Here is a 22,574-nt window from a genome sequence, read left to right as displayed (position 1 = left end):
AAAATGATGGGGAGAAAACTACTTGGCAGTAGGCTATATAATATGTTGATTTCCCAGAGATGTGGCAGTTATCTGTAGTGACAGAAACAATCTGACAGACATCTGAGAACCAAACCTAGGTAGCTCATAGCTCAATGGAAAAAGAGAAAGACTGGTCATGTTTCAGAATAAAGAGTGTGTGTTGAGGGGGTGGGTGGGGGAAGTTCTCGATGGGATGTTGGTATATTGGTATGTAGTCTATGTGTTAGCAGAAGGTTTGAATGAGGAGAAAGAATCCACTAAATTAAAAACATGACATATTTTACACACTACACGTAGAACAGACTCAATTATAAACATTGAGTACGCCACTTCAAAACAAAGTTTTCAGGGAGCATGACAAGCAGAGCACGATAAATTTGGAGTAAGAAATATACACTGAAGTCCGATGCAATACTACTTCCTTTCCACAACTGGAAGTTTAGCAACATTTCTTGCCTCCATCTATTGCAGGCAATAGTCCACACGGAGCTCTTAATTAAATTAGGATGCCCTGCTTTTGGACTTTTAATCTACTGAAAGTAGACAATTGGCAGCTTTACTATCATTGGTACAGCTAGGTACAATGGTGGAAGAGTGACATACATGTGACAGTATCTAGACCCCTTCCAGTCAGGCTTCAGACCCGGTTACAGCACAGAAACCGCTTTGGTCGCATTGATTGATGATCTCTGGAGAGCCAGGGATGAAGGACATTCCTCCATCCTGGTCCTCCTTGACCTCTCAGCGGCCTTCGATACCATCGACCATGGTATCCTTCTGCGACGACTGCGGGAGGTGGGAGTGGGAGGCACCGTGCTACGGTGGTTCTCCTCCTACCTCTCGGACAGGTCGCAGTCGGTGTTAGTGGGGGGGCAGAGGTCGTCCCCTAGGCCCCTAAATTTTGGGGTGCCTCAGGGCTCGGTCCTATCCCCCCTACTATTCAACATCTACATGAAACCGCTGGGAGAGATCATCCGCAGGCACGGGATTAGATACCATCAATATGCGGACGATACTCAATTGTATCTGTCCGCCCCGTGCCAACTCAATGAAGCGGTAGACGTGATGAGCCGGGGCCTTGAGGCCGTTATGGACTGGATGAGGGTTAACAAGCTTGTGCTCAACCCAGAAAAGACCGAGTGGCTGTTGTGTTTTCCTCCCAAAGATTTGACTAATATTCCACCACTCAGGCTGGGGGGTCAAATTTTATACCCCTCAGAGAGGGTTCGCAACTTGGGAGTCCTCCTGGATCCACAGCTGTCATTTGACCACCACTTAACGGCTGTGACCAGGGGGGCATTCGCCCAGGTTCGCCTGGTGCGCCAGTTGCGACCCTACCTGAATCGGGAGGCTCTCACAACAGTCACTCGGGCCCTTGTGACCTCTAGGCTGGAATACTGCAATGTGCTCTACATGGGGCTGCCCTTGAAGAGCATCCGGCGACTTCAGCTAGTGCAGAACGCAGCCGTGCGAGTGATCGCGGGTGCACCTCGATTCACCCGCATAACACCTATCCTCCGCGAGCTGCGCTGGCTACCTGTCGATCTCCGGATGCGCTTCAAGGTGCTATTAGTCACCCATAAAATCCCTACATGGCAGTGGATCTGGATACTTGAGAGACCGCCTTCTGCCAATTACATCCCTACGACCGATAAGATCCCATAGATTAGGCCTCCTCCCCATCCCATCGGCCAGCCAGTGTCGGCTGGCAACTACAAGGAGGAGGGCCTTCTCAGCAGTAGCCCCGACCCTTTGGAACGAGCTCCCCGTGGAGATTCGTACCCTCTCCACCGTCCAAGCCTTCCGCATAGCCTTGAAGAACTGGCTCGCCCGTCAGGCCTGGGGATAAGGATTCCTACCCCTCCCGAATGATGAATGTATGTTGCCTACTATTTTATTATATGTTTGTATCTTAATGTCTTAATGTCTGTATTCCCCCTTCCCGGTTTTGTGTGAGCCGCCCTGAGTCCCCTCAGGGAAAAGGGCGGCCTACAAATACTAATAAAACTATCAAACTATCAAAAAAACCTATCAAACTATCATAGGGCAAAATCTGCCTCAATGTTGGATATAAGTATGACATCATAGGACTTGGATCATGATATTGGAATGTATGTTTCATTACTTGCCTTCCACTTTTCCCTTAAATGCTTATGTTTGTAATGATTGAGACTATAATCCTCAGTTTCTTCTGATAGCCAGGACTGATGGAATTAAAGTTCAAAGCATCTTAATGACTTCTGATTATTTCTGCTGTAAGGAAAAATGAGCCCACATCCTATTCAGGAAGAACAGCTGGTTTTTGATTTTGTTTTTCTTCTGGGCACGCTTGGGATTTTCTGCATGTTTCTGCAGTTTTAGAAGAGGAAACATAGAAAGCTGTATCAGATCAGACTGATGATCTACCAAATCCAGTGTCCTCTACATTGTTTGGCATTTTGATGGTTATAAACAGACTCCTTTCCCAGCACAATTGAACCTAGAGCCTTTTGAAGGCTGGGTAGTAACACTGAACTATAACTTATCACCAAACACTGGACAGAAAAATAAATGAGCTACTTATAAATCAATTCCTGGTCTCTTCCTTTTCCTGTTTCAGCAGAAAAATATTGAAGCAGGAAATTAGCTTGGGCAAGAAGAGCATAGCAGTATCAAACTATGGACACCAAGATGACTTAAGATAAGATACACCATAGTCTCTTACACCTTGGATTTTTAATCTTTAAAAAGGATTATATTTAAACATCAATCCAATCAAAACATTTTGTTGCTCCTAGTTAAGAAAATACTTTGTCCTGCTGTTCCACCTGCACACTGCAACTGGATAGGCATCTGAATGTTATCTCAGGTTAGCATCAGATGAGGACAGGGGAAAATATTACTTTGGGAACCCACAGGGAATGGGGAGTTGTTGCTCTCTTCACCATCATATGCTACCTGAGGGATTACTTCTTTCTACCATAATGTTAGAATTGGCCCTGGTGATGGATTTAAATGGTCATGGAACCACTTGAGTTCCTGCTGGAGACATTGTTCCCTGCTTGTGAACTTTTAAGGGCATTTCCAGATGGAAAAAAGGTCAAAGCCAGAGGGGTTCTTTTGATGTGCTTAGGCCACCTCCCCTTGCTTAGGTAGGCACACACCCATATGCACATCTATGCTCCTTTTAATTTCTTTTGGGAAGCTCTCTTGGCTGTCATGGTCCTTGGGGAAACAACAGATGGCTGTTTACTTACATTCCATTGCATGGAATTGTGGTAGAGATTGCAGATTCTATTGTAGCAGCCACAACACGATGCTATTTTTATTTGCATTGTTTTGTGCCATGCAGCCACAGTGGTCCACAGGAACCTTTGTACAACTGCAATCAGCCCATCCCATTGAACTGTCCTACGGATCTTGAGTCTATGGCAGCAGCCTGCTATGAATAATATTGGATATCTGGTGACTGTTAGATGATAGCCTCTTTTCCCATGACTCTTCTAAGTGCCACCCAAGACAGTCACACACCCCTCCCCTAATCCCATATCTGTTATGTTAGATCAGCATGCGATATAAGGAATCCAGATCCCATCTGAACCATCATTTTGCTTATAAATTTATAATGCACATGGTTTGGGCAGTACATATTCAGGATTGAAACATCACACTGAGACAAGGAGACTTGTGTAAAGAACCTTCCCACTCTTAATTCCCTTACCTCCTTCCTTTTGTAGGATTAAGCACTAATTCCTTCAACCATCTCCCTTTCCACCTGTTTTAAAACTATTAAAGTAGAGCTTACCTTGGCCAGCACTAATAGGCTGGCTTCATGTTCTTGCTGAAAATGTTCCTTTGTCAAATAATTATTTTTCCTCTTCAAATAACTTTTATTTTGATTTTTTAAAGTGATTAGATAAGGGATGAATATATACACACATAATGCTTGCAAAAAAGGAAAAGGCAAACATGCTCAATATGTATAGAAGGGAGAGGGAAGAACAGGTGAGATTGGATATGGTTTTGTGAATGGGTTTAGGCTGCCAGAATTATGAACCGAGACCTACTTAGCAGCAATTGAAAGTGCTGAGTGGTTGAGATTTTTAGGAGTTTATCTTTGCCTGTGTGTGTGTACATATATGAATATGCTCAGTGGTGGGTTCTGGATTCCGTTCCAACTGGTACGGTTGGAACGGCGCCGGTGTCAACCACATGCACGGCATGCGTGCTGCACACATGCATCCTACCTGTCAGTGAGGATTCGGCAAGCTCAGTGGAGCTTCGTGCAGGTGCTGTATGCGCTATGCGCATGTGCAAAAGCGCGGAAGCCTTAAAAGACAGATAAGGTGGGCGGGTGGGCCCACCGAAGCACCGTACCGGAACAGTATCTGGTGCTCCAGGCTGGCTCTGGTACGCCCATACCGGGGCGTACCTCCTACAACCCACCACTGACGCTCATACCTACATGGATACAAACTCTCTCATTCTCAGTACCAAAGCTCCACTTCCACAGTGTTCAGTTTGAGTTCCACCCCTTCAGTTGTGACTTCACTCTCTTCTGGCAATGTAACCTTGTAAATAGTAGGCTCTAATTCCACCTGAGAGTCATTAATTGATCTGTTAACATTTTACTAATCCATGGTGACCCTCCCTTGGGTGCTGGAAAGATGAGTCAATCATAGTGTACTTTGAAATAACTAGGGTACTTTATCATAGGTATCAAGGGATGGATGCAAATGTGTGTTGGCATATTTCTTCAGATTCTTCTTCTGGAATATTCCCAGGCCAGTGATCAGACTTTTTAGAGCCAATCTTCAATCATTAATGTTTGGATTTTTGATGTAGGACTCTTCAGAAGATGAGGTTTTGGGGCTATATGGCAGTTGTGCAGTTAACAGCCACACAGATCTCTATCCTGGATGCAAGAAGTCTATTTAGTTCATTACAAGTTCCTTTTTTTTTCTAGCCAGGAACAAGCAGCCTCCAGGATGACTCCCACTTAGCTATATATGTTGGTTTATTTCTGCTTTGGGTTTGAGATGAGAAAGTGGAAGTTTTGACCAAATTTAATGGCTAACGCTTATTCTCCGTAGCCACCTTACCTGTCAATGGTGGGACTATAGCAGTAGTTGGACGATATGGCTCTCATACCTATAATAATATTTGTGAAGGTTTTTTTTATTTGTATTTTCATTCTGTCTTCTTTTCAAGAAGTTCAGTATGCTGTTCAGTATGCTGAACCTCACAATTTTTTTTTTGAGTGGAGCAGACCAAAAGTAGACAGTCCATAGGCAATGATTATTAAACTTATACCAGGCACTTGCAACCAAGAATGTAAATTCTTATAGTCTTACTAACCAGGTTTATTGAAAAGGAAAACAACAATTGTCTTGGCTTACTGAATACCTTTACTTTAGCTTCCCATTATCGACTAAGTTTGCTTAGGTCTTAACTCCAGACGATACACTGGTGAGATAGCTATCCATTTTCCTAGTAAAGGAGAAAAATGAAAATGTTCCAAATTTGGAACATTTTGTAAGATGAAATCATCTTTCCCAAGCCAATGGGCATTCTGATTGCTATACCAAATGAAACATTGGCCTGTCCCTTTGAAAAAAATATTTCTGGATGTTATCAGGTGATTGCAAGGAAAATTAAGGTGGTGTTCCTTTCCTTTCCAAATGAGCATTCAGTATTGCCATCTTTGGTTCTTTTTGAACTGCCTTTTCTTTATATATTTTTCTTTCCCCCCACTTTCTTCATCTCTCTTTCATACATACACAGACATATACACATACAATTAAAATATGCTGCATTGCTTACTACCCTATTTACTTTATTTCAGTCTGATTTATCCTGACTTAAATTCCTAGAATAAAAATAGAATATTCATAGTAAGCCTCAGTGGCTGCCTTAGCATGAACAAAATATTGAATTGTGAACAAAGTAACACCAAAAAAAAACACCCCAGAAAATATTTCCAGAATATTGAAAATGACTACATTGAAAATCTTACACTAATTATAGTAAGAGTAAAAATGCACTACTGTTGTTTTTAAGTAAATGGTTTTGTAGACTTTGCATATAAGCATCCCATTTTGTCACAATAACATTTTGTTACCAGGCTAGGTAACATCTTCAGCAGAATTTAGGGGATGTCAGTGATTTAGGAGATGACAACAGTTAAGTGTATAAGTAAAAAAACTAGGAAGATAAAAAGGACCTTGATTCCTGGGGATTTCATGGGAATGGTGTAATTTCATTGGTGGCAATGCCAATGAAATAGTTTACTATTAATTTCTTCTTTCCAATTTCCTTATTTTTCAACTTCTCAGTGTAGCCTACAATCCTGGCATTTTGTGGGCTTTCTCAACCACATATTAAGCAGTCCCAATTCAGGTTATTTATTTTTTTTCAAAGTTAAACAAGGCAGCCCTTGGCACTTTCCATCACTCTTGAATGAGTTCATGAAATCCACAAATTTGTGAAGGCCTCCAATCTGTCACTGCTTGCCAAAATAAATAAATAAATAAATAAATAAATAAATAAACAAATAAATAAATAAATAATGCATATGTCTGAGATCACCAGATGTTAAGCTCAGTTTGGAGGTGACTTTCTCTTTTCTTATGTGAGAACTGACAATATTACACTAAACAAAGTTGGCCCAAACCTCTGGGTAGCAAGGGTAATAGTTCTCCTCTACAGAAGAATTTAGGACTATGGTGTCAAAGCAGGGGTGTTTTATCCCAGATGCTATTTTGGTGTGGGAGAAAAGTTATGACAGGTGCCAGTAGTAAGTTCCTCCTTGTGCCAAATAGCAAATTCTGTGATTATGAGGTAAACTCCTAGCTACTCTTTAATGGCTAAAAAATGCAAAGCCACAATATGTATTTAACACAACATATGGATTGTCTCTGTGGAGAAGATCTGTATGGGAAATAAGAGAGGGTGGGTGTTGAAAGGAGAGGGGATTTGAAAACTAATTTTATGTCCTAATAGTTATTAAAACAGGGACTACACTCCACATCATGTTAAACCAAAACCAGACAGTGTGTAGGATGTGTTAACTGAACGAGCACCATTTCCTTTTTGGCTGAGAATGCTAAAAGATTAAATTGAAATATTTCATTTAATGAATATTTCATTTAATTCAGTTTTCCATTCAGGCATGCCTATGTAAGGAAGGTGGGTGGTTTTCAAATGTGGGCAGTGATGGGTAGAACTGAAGTTTGCTTGAAGTAAGTTCTACCTGCGAGAAGTAAGGTTGTGATGAACTGTAAAGCAAAAATGGAGCATCTTATTTTCTGTTCTGTTGAGGGCAGTTTGAAGAAAAGAAGTGGGTGGGGTCGCAATCAAAAGTGGGAGGGAACCTGACACTTCCTCTCGCTTTCTGGTATGGTCTTCTCATTTTTCAGAAGTCAAAATTCATTCCATAGAGAGAGACTGTTCTTGGTATGGGTTGTCCAACAAAATAAAATGACCATTTGTGTGCTTTAAATTTAGGTTAGCTTTAGGCTTGCTTAACTGGGTCAGCTTCTTCCTCAGAAAATAATCTACTGTAATCTGGAAGAAAATGATGTTGAGAATACTCTTGTGAGATGATTTTTTATTTAAATTTTTTTGAATGCAAACAGCTTTGTTAGCTGTTGTGACTCAGCAGAAGCCTCCTGTGAGTTGTTTCAGGATGCTCACAGGAGAGGATAACAAGCAGCTGTGGCTCATTAAGGATCTCCTCCTGCGGATAAAAGACTGATGGTGCCATGCCCTAGTTGCAGAAGTCAACGTTCGTTCCTGTCCTAGTCAAGTCTGTTTGTTTGCAATCATTGAGAAGAAGCACTTGGATAAGTGATTTGCTTTATATAAACCTGTTTTGTTGTAGTTTACTTTTGCCAGAGAATTTATCTGTGTTTATTTTGAGCTCGCAGCCAGCAAGAGCCAGGACTGATAAAAACATTCCTTTGCAAGCTGTGTGTGGCTGTCGTTTCTGAACGGGCAAGGTGGGGGTCAGAACAGTTAGCTATGCATTTAGAACAATTCTGCATTTCTGGTCCTGTTTGCAGCTGGAAAATAGAAAACCAGCTCTCCTGTTTTTGAAAATTTCAGAGACTGGTAGGACTGCCGCAAGCAGTAGGAATAGCCACTAGTGCTCTAATTTGGATTGTATTGATTGTACTGTGTTGTTTTTAATAAAATAAAAAAGCACCTGACATGTTCTTTCATCCTGGCTATTTAAGCTTCCTATTTAGCCCTTGCAAGTGGTTTAGGTTAAAGCCTTGGACTTCTCCAAAGAAAGAGGCAGAGAGGCCATTGGGTCCTTGCTATAGTAACTGCTAGGAATGTGAGTTGCATCAACTCGGGCTTAATCACATTTGTGTGGATGGGCATGCTGTAGAGAAATATCCAAATTAGCCAACAATGAACAACAAACAGGAATGGACAAAGCAAAGAGCAATGGAGCTATAATTGCTCTGGCCTGATTTTAGTCATATTATGGTAGGGAACAGGGACATCAAGCAAATGTATAAGGACACAAATGCTGGCCATCATTAGTCTCTGCCAGATTCCTGATGTGAAATTAATTTTTGAGAGGAACCATTCTTTGACTTACAGAAAGATTAAAGAGATGTGTGTAATCTAAGTAAGCAATCAAGCTCATAAACTTAATAGAAAATCTTGGCCGCTGCTGCCAGTAAAGGAAGGCCTATCATTCATATTAGAATAAAGGCATATGCATGTGTGTAATGTAGAAGAAACTGGTGAGTGATGGGAGGTGTGAGGAGCTACAGGAAACAGATGGAAGACCTAAATTGCCACTGTGATATCTCTACATTGGAAGGACAACATAGAGGTATTACCAGCTGAGATGCTGTATCTGTGAATAATTTGGTGAGGCATATTTAGAAGATTCTGGCTTCCATTTCACAAACTCAGATACAAGTTTAGATGCTATTTGGAATCCTGACATTTCCCTTGTTTGAGGATAATACAAAGATCTACATCATCTGAGCATAGTACAGAAAAAACTAATTTTGGGAATAGAATAGCAAGTCAAATAAATGAAAGAGATGGGATAAGGATATTCAATTAAGTCTCCTTTAACCAATACAATTCAAAATACCTTTCCAGCTTCAAATACCTACCATCCAATCAAGCTATCCTTGCTTCCATCACATACATGCACTGATTCAGTTCTGAAAGAAACACAAGAAAGCTTCCTGTTAAATTTCCTTTGATCTCAATCTAATTGCACCTGCATTTGTTCTTTAATATATTTGCCTAAGGTAGGGTAAGGGGGTGACACACCTGTTTGTTTAAGCCCAGTTTTATGTATAAAACAAGGTGGAGATGACTGAAAGGTGGGGGAATGGTATATTGTTGGTAGAAAGCTGAATTCTGCTAACATGGGAATTTATCTTTTTGCCCCCAAAGATACATTATTTCTTGAATGACAGAAATTCTATTAAAGTCTGCTTTGTGAGAGCAAGAATACAGTTTGACTTGCATAAAGCTGTGAGAAGGGGGGCACTGAGCTCTTTAAATGTCATCAAGGCCAATTGTATTGATTACATGCTGTCTCTAAGGCAATGCCAGAATTCTTCACGGAGTAATATATATGCTTGCTGAGACTTGATTTGTTTGGCAGCATATTTCAGGGATTATGAATAAAATCAGGCAAGCAGACTGACAGGAACACACAAGATCATGGGAAAGGAAATCATAATATATCACTGTATGAAAAGAAAGTTATATAGCTAGCCCTTGACAGTCACAATTGAGCTCAAAAATTCTATTGCTAAATGAGGCAGTTGTTAAGTGAATTGCACCTCATTTTACAACCTTTTTTTCACAATTAAGTGAATCACTGCAATTGTTAAGTGAAATGAGATCGTCAAGGGAATCTGTGTTCCCACATTGACTTAGCTTGTTGGAAGCCAGATGGGAAGGTTACAAATGGTGATCACATGACCCCAGGACAGTGCAACTGTTTTAAATACATGCCAGTTGCCAAGCACCTCGATTTTGATCACGTGGCCATGGAGATGCATAAACCAAAGCGATTAAGTGTGAAAAATGGTCTTGAATCACTTTTTTCAGTACTGCTGTGACTTTGAGCAGCCTCTAAACAAATAGTTATAAGTCAAGGACTACCTGTAACTGGATGTATGAACAGATCCAAGTGGGAAGGACTGATTGCTAATAAAATCCCTCAGGAGGGCTGCCTCATCACCATACCAAATTGCCATTGGTGTGTCTTATACTAGCAAACATCACTTCATTCTGCTATTTTTCCTGTAGGAATTTGTCTGGAACATCTAATATGAAATGTCTTTAATCCTAACCATTATTATATGTTGTAATACCATTACTTCAGATCAGTAAATTTATAACTGAGACCATGTTCCTAATATGTATTTTGTAGGTTCTCTGTCTTTATATTTATCAATATATTACAGTTTTGAAAAGCCCTGCTGGCTTTCCCCATTTGTACACACACTAATGTTGAAATCTTGGCTTTGACTCATTAGCCTATTTATCATTGGTAACACAGTTTATTCAGATAATTTTATACAGCAATACAGTATGTTGCAATGATATATTTATCTCGGTTAAGGTATTTCTCATAGCTCTTAAAGGTAGTCATTTAATACAGGTAGAAATCAGAAAAAAACATGCTACCTCATGTGGATTGTTATGCTAAATTTATCCTTACGCTTCAATAGATCTCTCTGTTCCAGTGCCTCTGTCTGGTCCCTTCATTGCTGTGTCAAAGTGGGACATAGATGATCAATAAAGGAGTACTTCCACCATGTGAGGAAGGGCTCGTTAAGATGGGATTGGGTAGCCTGCTAGCTGCTGTATTCACAGAATTTGATCTGTAACCTCACCTATCCTCAGGGTATCTATGGTGACAAAAATAAATAAAGTTGCTAAATAGTTCCATTATCAATGGGCCAAGTTAATTTCTTTCTTATTCAAGACACAGACCTTCTTGAAATGAAGCAAAAGCATGCACAAAGGCAATCCATTTGGTTTTATTGCTATGATGACTGAAATGTGATCTGCAGAATGATGGGATTCATCTTTACAAGGTGCTAAAAGCAGGGTTGAGTTTTGTGAGCCTCTGAGTTGGTATAATACCCCTGTGGGAATCTGCGGTCATTTGTTGTGAAGAGTCAGTCCAACCAAATACGCAAGATTTATTGCAGCTGCTTGCAAGTGAAATATGGCAACTTACTGTTACACCTGTTAAGAACAGAATGTACTGTATATTGTTTGCCAACTATATCATTATATGAATGATCTAGCTGGCAAACAGGGAAAATAGAGGCCTTCTTAGTCAGGGATTAACTACCTACCACCCCTTTTAAAACCAATAATCTTCTTTTCTTATGGTGGCACAACATGTATACAGTGTATTCAGACTCCCTTCACTTTTGTCAATTTTGTTATGCTGCAGCCTGATTCTACAGTTGTTGAAATTCATTTTTTTCTCATTAATCTACAATCAGTACTCCATAATAACGAAGGGAAAACAGAATTTTAGAAATGTCTGTAGATTTATTAAAAAGAAAACCTGAAATATCACATTGGCATAAGTATTCAGTCCCTTTGCAACAAAACATGAAATTTAGCTCTGTGCCTCCCACTTCTCTTGATCGTAGCCGACATTTCCAAGAGCTGCTCTTCCAGTCAAACTCAGAGAAGGACCTTAGTAAGAGAGGTGACCAAGAACCAACCCTATGGTCACTCTGACTGAGCTCCACAGGTCCTGTGTGGAGATGGGACAGAGTTCCAGAAGGACAACCATCACTGCAGCTTTCCACCGATCTGGGATTGTGGCAGAGTGGCTAGGCAGATGCTTCTACTAGTGCAAAACACATGAAAGCACACTTGGAGTTTGCAAAAAAGCACATGAAGGACTCTCAGACTGTGAGGAACAAGATTCCTCTGGTACCATTCCAAAAGTGAAGCATTGTGATAGCAGTATCATGCTGTGAGGGTGTTTTTAAGCAGCAGGGACTGGGAGACTGGTCAGAGTTGAGGGAAAGCTGAATGGAGCAAAGTACAGGGATACCCTCAATGAAAACCTCTTCCACAGTGCTTGGGACCTCAGACTGGGCTGATGGTTCACTTTCCAACATGACAACGATCCTAAGCACACAGCCAAGACAACACAGAAGTGGCTTAGGAACAACTCTGTGAATATCCTAGAATGGGCCACCCAGAGCCGTGACTTGAATCTAATTGAACATCTCTGGAGGGACCTGAAAATGGCTGTTCGCTGATGGTCACCATTCCAACCTGACTGAGCTTGAGAGGATTTACAAGAAAGAACAACAGAAAACCCCCCAATCCAGGTGTTTAAAGCTTATCGCATCATACCCAAAAAGACTCGAGGTTGTAATTGCTGCCAAAGGTGCTTCAGCAAAGTACTGAGTGAAGGGTCTGAATACTTATGCCAATGTGATATTTCAGTTTTTTCTTTTTAATAAATTTACAGACATTTCTAAAATTCTGTTTTCACTCTGTCATTATGGGGTACTGAGTGTAGATTAATGAGAAAAAAATGAATTTTAACAAATCGGGCTGCAGCATAACAAAATTGACAAAAGTGAAGGGGGTCGGAATACTTTCTGAATACACTGTATATAGGAATCAAATACATATGCTCCTTAATCCTCTCTCTGCCCCTCTCCCATTTCTTTCTGCCTTCTTCCTCCCAGCCTCCTCCCTCAGAAATTGGCTAAGAAAATCCAAAGCAGCAATTTCCCTTCTACAAAGCCACTCTGTTCAGCAGAGAAATCTTCTTTCTACGAGGTTGCATTTTTTGACAGTGATTCAGCGGCACGTGAGTGGAAAAGCCTGGAGCCATAGCTATTAGCTAGGCCTAAAAATTCAGCTGCTGTCACACAGTTGTCTCAGCCAGACCAAAGGCATCCAAGTCAGGCCACAGGCAGTTTCAAGAGACAGAAATGGGGGGTGGGGGGTGGGGGTTCTGAACTACAGTTGATGATGGTTGTACCAGATGTGTAGTTCTGCTCTGGAGCCCTAAAACTGGAAAGCGTATTTGTTTTTCTTAGGTGATACCACCAGATTGACCAGGCCAGGAAATCAACTCCAAAAAAAAAAGCTAAAATTACTTTTATTGAGAATTGCTATAATTACAGAATCTTGCAAGTCTGATTGTGCTATATTGTCTTCCCCTTCATATATTCCTGTAAATGGGAGATGTATCTGTTTAAGCCTCTTGCATTTTTTTTTGTGGACTTGTGATTTCTTTTACCCCATTTTCCTGGTAATGGATTGTGTACATTTCTATCAAAGTTATCTTCCTCCCTGCATTATAGAATGCTTAAAACTGATAGCTAGTAATAAAAGCAGAAGGAATCCATGAGAACTATTAACCTGGAACTGATTTTCAAGATCCTGCTAGAAGGGATAATTTAATTCCAAATTCAGCAGTTTAATAAAATAATATTTTCAATAGGACAATGCACTTTTTAAGTGCCTTTAATGTGGAAAGTATCCAGTGGATATGATTCATTGAGTGACCAACAGGAAGCCTACAAGTTGCATTTTAGACCACAAATAAATTCCAACTAGTCATCAAGGAGTTTACTAAAACTAAAGCAAACTGTTTTTTTTAAAAAAAACTTCCCTTGTACTTTACACTTGAGAAAATGTTTTCAGAAGCTGTGATCAAATGAAATATTCCTCATCTCAGTTACGTGTTTTCCATTTTATATGTACCTAACTGGGTCATGGGAATATGGAACAATATGTCACCCAGATTCTGTAAACCACAAAGACAGGAGTAAGATGTACTGGTTTTAAAGTAATCTTTTCCTCCTTAAATCAACCCTGTCCCATATCAAGGTGTGTAATATTTGTAATGCTTCGTCATCTGTGTATTCTCTTGGAGGCAACTTTAGAGGTCCTGCTCTTAGTGGGGAGGAAAGAAGTGTGTTTGGGGATTGTTGACAAGTGTTTACCTGACCCCTACTCTGCTCATCAGCCTCTGTGCAGCCCTTTGTCTACTGTTGTGTGCCCCCTGCATCACCTTCAACCCCAAGGTTCTGTTTTAGGCCCAGCATCTTCAACATCTTCATCTTGGATGAGGGAATAAATGGGGAACTCATCAAATTTGCAGATGATACCAAGCTGGCAGGAATAGCCAACACTCCAGAAGTCAGGTTTAAGATACAGGAGGATCTTGACAAACTTAAACATTGGGCACTATCTAATAAAATGAAATTCAATGGTGAAAAGAGTAAGGTTCTACATTTAGGCAAGAAAAACGAAATGCACAGGTACAGTATAGGTGGTATCTTGCTCAATAGTAGTAACTGTGAGAGAGATCTTGGAGTCCTAGTGGACAACTATTTAAATATGAGCCAGCAGTGTGCAGCAGCTGCCAAAAAAGCCAACACAGCTCTAGGCTACATAAACAGAGGGATAGAATCAAGATCACGTGAAGTGTTAATACCACTTTATAATGCCTTTGTAAGGCCACACTTGGAATACTGCATCCAGTTTTGGTTACCATGATGTAGAAAAGATGTGGTGACTCTAGAAAGAGTGCAGAGAAGAGCAACAAAGATGATTAGGGGACTGGAGACTAAAACACATGAAGAACGGTTGCAGGAACTGGGTATGTCTAGTTTAATAGAAAGAAGGACTAGGGGAGACATGATAGCAGTGTTCCAATATCTCAGGGGTTGCCACAAAGAAGAGGGAGTCAAACTATTCTCCAAGGCACCTGAGTGTAGAACAAGTTTGATAGTTTAGTTTTGATAGTTTTATTAGTATTTGTAGGCCGCCCTTTTCCCTGAGGGGACTCAGGGCGGCTCACACAAAACCGGGAAGGGGGAATACAGACATTAAGACATTAAGATACAAACATATAATAAAATAGTAGGCAACATACATTCATCATTCGGGAGGGGTAGGAATCCTTATCCCCAGGCCTGACGGGCGAGCCAGTTCTTCAAGGCTATGCGGAAGGCTTGGACGGTGGAGAGGGTACGAATCTCCACGGGGAGCTCGTTCCAAAGGGTCAAGAAGCAAAGGGACAAGAAGCAATGGGTGGAAACTAAACAAGGAGAGAAGCAACTTAGAACTGAGGAGAAATTTCCTGACAGTTAGAACAATTAATCAGTGGAACAACTTGCCTCCAGAAGTTGTGAATGCCCCAACACTGGAAGTCTTTAAGAAGATGTTGGATAGCCATTTGTCTGAAATGGTATAGGGTTTCCTGCCTAGGCAGGGGGTTTGACTAGAAGACCTCCAAGGACCCTTCCAGCTCTGCTATTATATTTCCTGAGTTCCTTTATATACATATCACCTTTCTCCACTTTGGACACCACTTTCTCACCAATGTATCAGCAAGGGAGAGGAAAGCAGATATTTCTGAATGTTGACAGGTATACTGAACATCCTTGGCAATACATTGGAGCAACCAGCAATGCCAAGATTTAGTAAGATTAAATAAGCCAGAGCATAATACTAAGCAGTGGTGGGATTCATTTACCTTTGCTACAGGTTCGCAAATGAAAAAGCGCTTGCAGAAGGTAGCACATTATGTCAGTGCAGGTGAGTGGAGCCTCCAGCAGCAGCTGCTGCCGGTTCGCCTGAACTGATAAGAAACGGGTGAATACTAAGGCTAAATTTTGGAAACTGCAAATCACTTGGATAGAACTATGCTAAAATCTTCTGGGCGATCAGAGGGAAAATGAACTATTGCTCAGCTATAGGTACATATATATTTTGCTTCTATATGAGCCACATTCAGTACATGACATTTCCTATCATGAATGAGGGGGCTGGAAATAATCCCTGCCTAAAGCTCTGGAGAATCACTTTGGTTAAAGTAGACGATGGTTGAGTTCATATCTTATGTTAAACTATGGTTGGATTTCAATAATTTGCTGGGGCTCACATTAAATCATCATAACTGGTTGACAAATCAGAAGGCTGGATTTACACAACACTAAGCCAAAACCAAACCACCTTTTGGCTTGGTGGAATGTGCACATTGAATCATTATTACCCTAGCTGGACCAAAGATTTAATTTTCAATAAAACAGCTATATATGGAAAATTTATTTCTAACTGGGAATGCTGAGTCAGTTTTGTACTTTTTTTAAAAAGCGCATGGAAAATTTGTCAAGCTTAACACACACACAGACACACAAACCTCCTGTATCCAGTAAAAATAGCAAAGTTCTGTGGTATGTTGAAGACTAACCAAGATCTTATGGCAGTATATTTGACAAAGCAGACTCTGACTTCATGAAAGCTGAAATGGTGTTTATGATGCAAAGAGGCTCTGTTGTTTTTGCTGCTTGCAGCAAGTTCACATAGCTGCTCTTCTGGAATGTAGGCCTAATTAAACTGGTTGGCAACATCTGTATGAAAAACACCAGGCTTAGCACAGTTGAACGGTTTAACAGTGGAATTTCACACTATAGGATTTTGTGAGTCCCTGCTGATGAAACAGAAAAATTACAATATTATAATTTTGTACAAAATACTGCTACAGTTATCTATAACTTCAGCTTCTGACACCTAGGAGTGTATTTTAAATCCTGTCTCCCTTATAATTGCAAGAGAAAATTATAGAAAAGACGAAAGAGGATGGCTTTAGTAAATTAAGCCCCTCCCCCCTAAAAGGTCTGGCCAGAGACATTAAAGAAGAAGCCTCAACTGTTAACCTTCATTTACAGCAGAGAAATAAGGGAAAGAGCTTTTTTCCTCAAACAATTCTAAGTATTATGCAATGTACAGCATTTCTATATTGACACGTCCTATACCCAGTGATTGAATTGTTTTGGCAAATTCAGTGTATGAATTGTCATGCTTGTTATGGATTAGGTGTGGTATACCTGATTAGCTTCTACTTATTTGGACTTCAGTCGGTGGTTAGTGGTTAGTCTGTTGGCGGTTAATGTGTGGAAAGACTGATCTACATAACCTCCTTACTGTAGTTCAAACATGCCCCACCTACCATTTGCTGAGGGTATGTCTTTTTTTCGGGCATTCTGCTGTTGAGACAAGCCAAAACTGAACCAAATCTGTATGGAGAATCCATGCCCCATGGAGAAGGAGGCTTGAGATAATGTGATTATGATTGGTGCCAGTGATCTACTGGGCTACAGTTGGCCCACTGAACCTGCTATGAACCACCCCTTTCCCTCAGGGTCACTGGACTTGGATGTTCTGCAGTACCATTTTGGCTGCAATTCATGATGGTTGGAGAATTCTGGGAGTTGAAGTCCATACATCTTAAAAGTTGCCAAGTTTGAGAAAAAAAAAACAATTTAAAGCAGGGCTGTCAAAAGTCCCAGCCCACAGGTCGGATGCATCATGCGCTGGCCACACTCAGCTTAGCGAAGGGGGAAAAAGTCCCAATATGTCACGTGATGTCACCATGACGATGTGAGTTTGACGCCCCTGATTTAGAGGGAGCTGAAGCCCTGAAATTGATGAGAGTATCCCTAATTTAATGTATATAATTGATGATTGAAAAGGTTCCCCTCTTTAACTTATGTGGCATGAGCAACTGGGAATTCCCTTCCCAAAGGCCCTGGCTTTTCAATTCCTCTATACATGGAACATTCTTTATTTAAAAAAAAAATCCATTCCATCATAGAATGTTCCATGGTATGGATGTGGCCTTAGCATACAGCATACAGCTCAAAGTGATCCAGCATCTCTGCACTCAGGACATGCAGAAAAAACTACTATAGTTATTTCATGCCACCTAGTGGCCAATAGATAAATTATCAGTAACTTTGAAACAGTTACCACTATGTGTATGTTTAAAAAAAAAAAGGTAAAGATTTCCCCTGTCCAGTTGTGTCCGAATCTAGGGGGCAGTGCTCATCTCTGTTCCTTGGTTGAGGGAGCCAGCCTTGTCCCAAGATGTTTCTGTGGTCATGTGCCAGCATGACTATATGCTGAATGGAATGCCGTTACCCTCTCATTGAAGTGGTACCTACTGTATTTTTTGGAGTATAAGATGCACCTCCCCTCCCCTAAAAGAGTGTGAAAATGTTGGTGCGTCTTATACATCCAATACAGCCATTTTTGGCCTCCCAAAAGCACTCTGCTGGCTTCAGCAGGGCTGGGGAAAGGCAAAAATGGGGGCATTTTTACGAAAACCAGCCCATTTTCTGCCCCCTCCTTTTTTTTTTGCAAAAATGGGTGTTTTTGCCTTCCCCCAGCCCTGCTGAAGCCTGCAAAGTGCTCTGGGGGCTGCAGAGGACAAAAACTTTTTTTCTTACTTACCTCTTTGAAATCTTAATGCGTCTTATACACTGGTGCATCTTATAGTCTGAAAAATACGGTATTTATCTATTTTCATTTGCATGCTTTCAAACTGCTAGGTTGGCAAGAGCTGGGTCAAGAATGGGAGCTCACCCCATCATAAGATACTTGGATCTCGAACTGACAACCTTTTGGTTGACAAGTCCAGAATCTTAACCTCTAGGCCACCGTGCACCTGACAGCATTTCACAACTTCAACACATTCACTCAGGCCTAACTCTTATTTCCAACTCCGGTGCCAAGACACAGAGGCAGCATCTGAGCTGTGCAAATCCTGGCGGCCACAACTTTGCAGTTAATACAGAGAAATTACTGCAATTTAGCCATTGTTAGGATAGTAGGTCAACAGTCTTCGGGGAAACAAAACTGGCTTAGTTGTTAGAACTGTTAGGCAGTTTAAAAACAGGAATTACAGGTAGTCCTTGACATAACAACCATCTGTTTAATGCCCAAAGTTACAACGACACCAGAGGTGGTAGTCAGCAGGTTCTGACCAGTTCTGGAGAACAGGTAGCGGAAATTTGGAGTAGTTTGGAGAACTGGTAAATACCACCTCTGATTGGCCCCGCCCCCATCTATTCTCTGCCTCCTGAGTCCCAGCTGATCGAGAGGAAATAGGGATTTTGCAGTATCCTTCCCCTGGAGTGGGGAGGGAATGGAGATTTTACAGTATCTTTCCCCTGCCATGCCCACCAAGCCATACCCACAGAACCGGTAGTAAATTTGAATCCCACCATTGAACGGCATTGAAAAAAATGTCTTGTTACCTCTGTTCTCATACCATTGCAGCATCTCCACAATCATGTGATCAGGTTTTGGGTGCTTGGCATATATCTATGATAGTTGCAGCATCCCAGGATTGTCATTTGCAATCTTCCTAAGGAGCTTCTGACAAGCAAAGTCAATGGGGGAAGCCAGTTTCACTTAATGGCCACAGGATTCATTTAACAAGTTTAGTGATTTGCTTAACAACCATGCAAAAAGGTTATAAAATAAGACATGATTCACTTAACAACTGTTTTGTTTAACAATGGAAATTTGAGGGTCAATTGTGGTTTTAAGTCGAGGGCTACCTGTACTCTGAAACATTACCAGGAGATCCCAAGCTTATTTCAGTCCATACCTTCTAGGCACAACTGAGATTCTTAATGGCTTAGTTTCTTGTGCCATCAAAGCAAATTGTGGTTTTTAACAAACTCTGGTTAAGGAAATAAGACAGGACAAAACCAGTCCTAGTGTGGAAGTGAGTGCAGTCTTGCTTTATCTCAGCCTACTGTGATTATCCTGATAGTCTTTGAATAAAAAGTATCTTCTTTCCTGCTTTTCACCTCTTCCCTTTACTGAAATCAAACTCTCTCCTTCCCACCCCAAATCCACAATAGCCTGAAGATTTTATGTACAGAGAGTCTGAATGCAAAATATTTTCATCTGAGTCTCGTCTCAATGTGTTTGGCTTCATTATGGATGAAGAGACCTGAGTTTTAATAGCAAATCCATTTGACAAGAAAAGCTATTAACCTCTGTTTCCTGTATCAGTATTCTTACAGCAGCACATTTTAGTTAAAGTAATCTTCTTTGTTCCTGGAGGCTGCTTGCAGATAATGCAGACATTATCCTTATCTCTGAAATAAATAGAACAAGGTGGCATTTCAAATATTGTTGCAAGCTTGAACGAGTCTATAATCAAAGAACCGCAGAAAGGAAAGAGCAGAAAAGGGCAGAGGGCTTTTTTGTTAGCAGCATGCAACAGAAACTCTCCCCAGGATTAATAACCCCAGGTTTTGCTTGTGAAAATAGCTGCTGAGTACTATAAGGGGAACGAAGAAGAGTGACTCATGGCTACGTTATTTGTAGTCTGCTTTGGAGTGGTTGCATTCATCACTGGCGCTGAATCTTTCCAACTTCTGTTGTCTCTTTGTATTTCAGTGATCAGAGCAAAGGCTGTCTCTGAGAAAGAGGTGGACTCTGGGAATGACATCTATGGAAACCCCATCAAACGCATCCAATATGAGATCAAACAGATAAAGGTAACAAACAGCTACACGAGAACCCTAGCTTTGGCTATGTGTATATACAGACAGTCCCCAGGTTAAGAATGACTTCTATTCCTAACGCCGTCTTTAACTCAAACTTGTATGGAAGTCAGAACTTGTACTTAACAAATGGGGACAGCCTGTTACTAAAAAAAAGTGGGGGATGACATTGTCCTTCCTTGGGCTGATGAACTGCTGAAGCTGCAAAATGCTTTCAGGAACTGCTGAAAATGGCTGAAAAAAGGCTTATATATTAAAAATTCACAGCTTCAGTGGTTCCTGAAAGCATTGCATGGATTCAGCACTTCATCGGTTCAAGGAAGGGAGAACACTGTTTGCCATTTTTAGCAATCGGCAGCCTGTTTGTATTCGGAGATAGTCCTTTGTTTCTGAACCTGGGGCTGCCTGTGTAACTCTGCCTTATACATACACACAAAGAAGAGCAACAGCAATTCAGAGTGAAACAGCAGAGAACCTATAAACCAGTGGTGAAATCTAAACATTTTTTGCCACCGGTTATCAGACATTTCCTCCTTCAAAATCCAAGAAAGGAAACCCCCAATTCCATTGTTTTAGAGAAAATGTACTTTTACTGGATATGAATTGATAGCAACGAAAGTAAAGGAAGATCTGAGGCTAAAGGCACGAAATTGTGCATATCAAAAGTTTACCCAAATTTCTCTCCCCAACATCCTCAAGCTGAAAGTCCAATCTCCAGCCCTCAAGGGTGTCATGTGGGGTGCATCTTCAGGTAGCTTCATCCATCTGGTATGCAGAGATGGTTGACCTTGACCAGACTTAAACAAGTCCATTCAGCATGCGCAGAAGATGGTGAGAACAAAACTTCCTCTTCATCCCGAGACATCTCCTCCAGCATGATTCCCCTACCAAATACTGAAACCCCCTCCTCCCCCCCCCCGTTACTATGGCAGCCAATATCAAGCAAGCAATATAGAGGCTGACACAGGTTCAAGGCCTTTTGACTGGGTGGGCATGGCCAACTTTTTTCCACTTTTTAAAGCATTTTTTTCCTGCCAGTTTGGGTGAATAGGTAGTAAAAAAAATGCTTTAAAAAAAATTAAAAAAGGCGCACAGCTGGGTGTCATGGAACCTTTTTTAACCACTTTTTAAAGCTTTTTTTAACTACCGGTTTGGGCGAACCTTAGCATTTTTTGCTACTGTCAGAACCTGTAGCATTTCACCCCTGCTGTAAACTTGTTATGTTAGTGCTATTTAGTGCTAAACATTTTTTATGTTTTGTTTTCATTTCAGAATTTTAACTGCGTTGTTTAGAACTATTAAAATATTATTAGTTTACCAGTCAGGAATACTTAGGCTAACAAAAGAATAAGAAAGAGGAAGGGAAAGAAAAGCCTTCTAGTCTTAGCTGATAGTGTAAAAACATTGGAAAACCCCCTCAAAAGCAAATGAACCAAGGGTTTGACATGTGTTAGAGTTAGATTCAATTGGCATTCTATTCCTACGCTAATTTAATGAAAGAAGAGCAGAAGAGCTATCGTTCTGTATCCTAGAGACACACTGAAACTAGTATGGAAGAAGCAGCCTTTAAGAGCAGTTTTGGTTTCCTGTTTCTGGAATTTCTTTGGAATTGGCCCATTAATGTTATTTTGGTTTTCCTGCATGTCACCTGCAAAAGCTTCTCTCTCTGCTGGAGAAGCTATTGGAAACAAATGCTCTTTTTCTATACCTCAGACGACTACACTAAAATAACTTGATCATAGGTCTCAATGCAACATCCCATTTGCCAGATGTACTAATGATCTATTACATTATGAATTTTTAAAATATCCCTAAACATAAAGTTAGCATTTGTCAAATGGAAATCAGTTGGATAAGATCACATGTTGAATGATAGAATTCACATACCACATTAACGACAACTTTAGTTTCTAAATCACAATTTATGGTTTGACACAATCTGTGAATCCCTTTGTTATAATAATGGTTAATGGGTGGCCTTTAAAAAATAAATAGGTGGCAACATTTTATTGGCATATGGACTGATTTCTCCAAGAGGGAAAATAGATAGGAAAAATATATATGCCCGTCAAAGGATTAAAGAAAATTGTAAAAACAGTGATTACTCTCTTTTGACTGTGTTTGGGAAAGAACTTGGAATAACATTGGAAACACTAGAATTGTCTTCCCCATCTTGATGTTCTCCAAATGTGCCAGATTAACCACTCT

The 22,574-nt window shown here is 40.7% G+C and overlaps 1 protein-coding gene across 1 annotated transcript in view; it reads left to right on the top strand.

Moving 5' to 3' along the window:
- TIMP2 (TIMP metallopeptidase inhibitor 2) overlaps positions 1 to 22,574 on the top strand; it is a 35,297-nt gene that overhangs the window by 4,110 nt on the left and 8,613 nt on the right. Inside the window, exon 2 of the mRNA XM_087710106.1 lies at positions 20,260 to 20,360. Within this exon, the coding sequence (XP_087566232.1) occupies positions 20,260 to 20,360 (101 nt within the window). The remainder of the gene's footprint in view (positions 1 to 20,259; positions 20,361 to 22,574) is intronic.

This window comes from Thamnophis sirtalis, unplaced genomic scaffold (genome assembly GCF_051295495.1).
Source record: "Thamnophis sirtalis isolate CommonGarterSnake01/CBP01778 unplaced genomic scaffold, rThaSir2_p1.2 scaffold_3, whole genome shotgun sequence".
Taxonomy (NCBI): domain Eukaryota; kingdom Metazoa; phylum Chordata; class Lepidosauria; order Squamata; family Natricidae; genus Thamnophis; species Thamnophis sirtalis.
The sequence above is the reverse complement of the archived record's forward strand: the minus strand, read 5'-3'. Positions and strand labels throughout refer to the sequence as shown.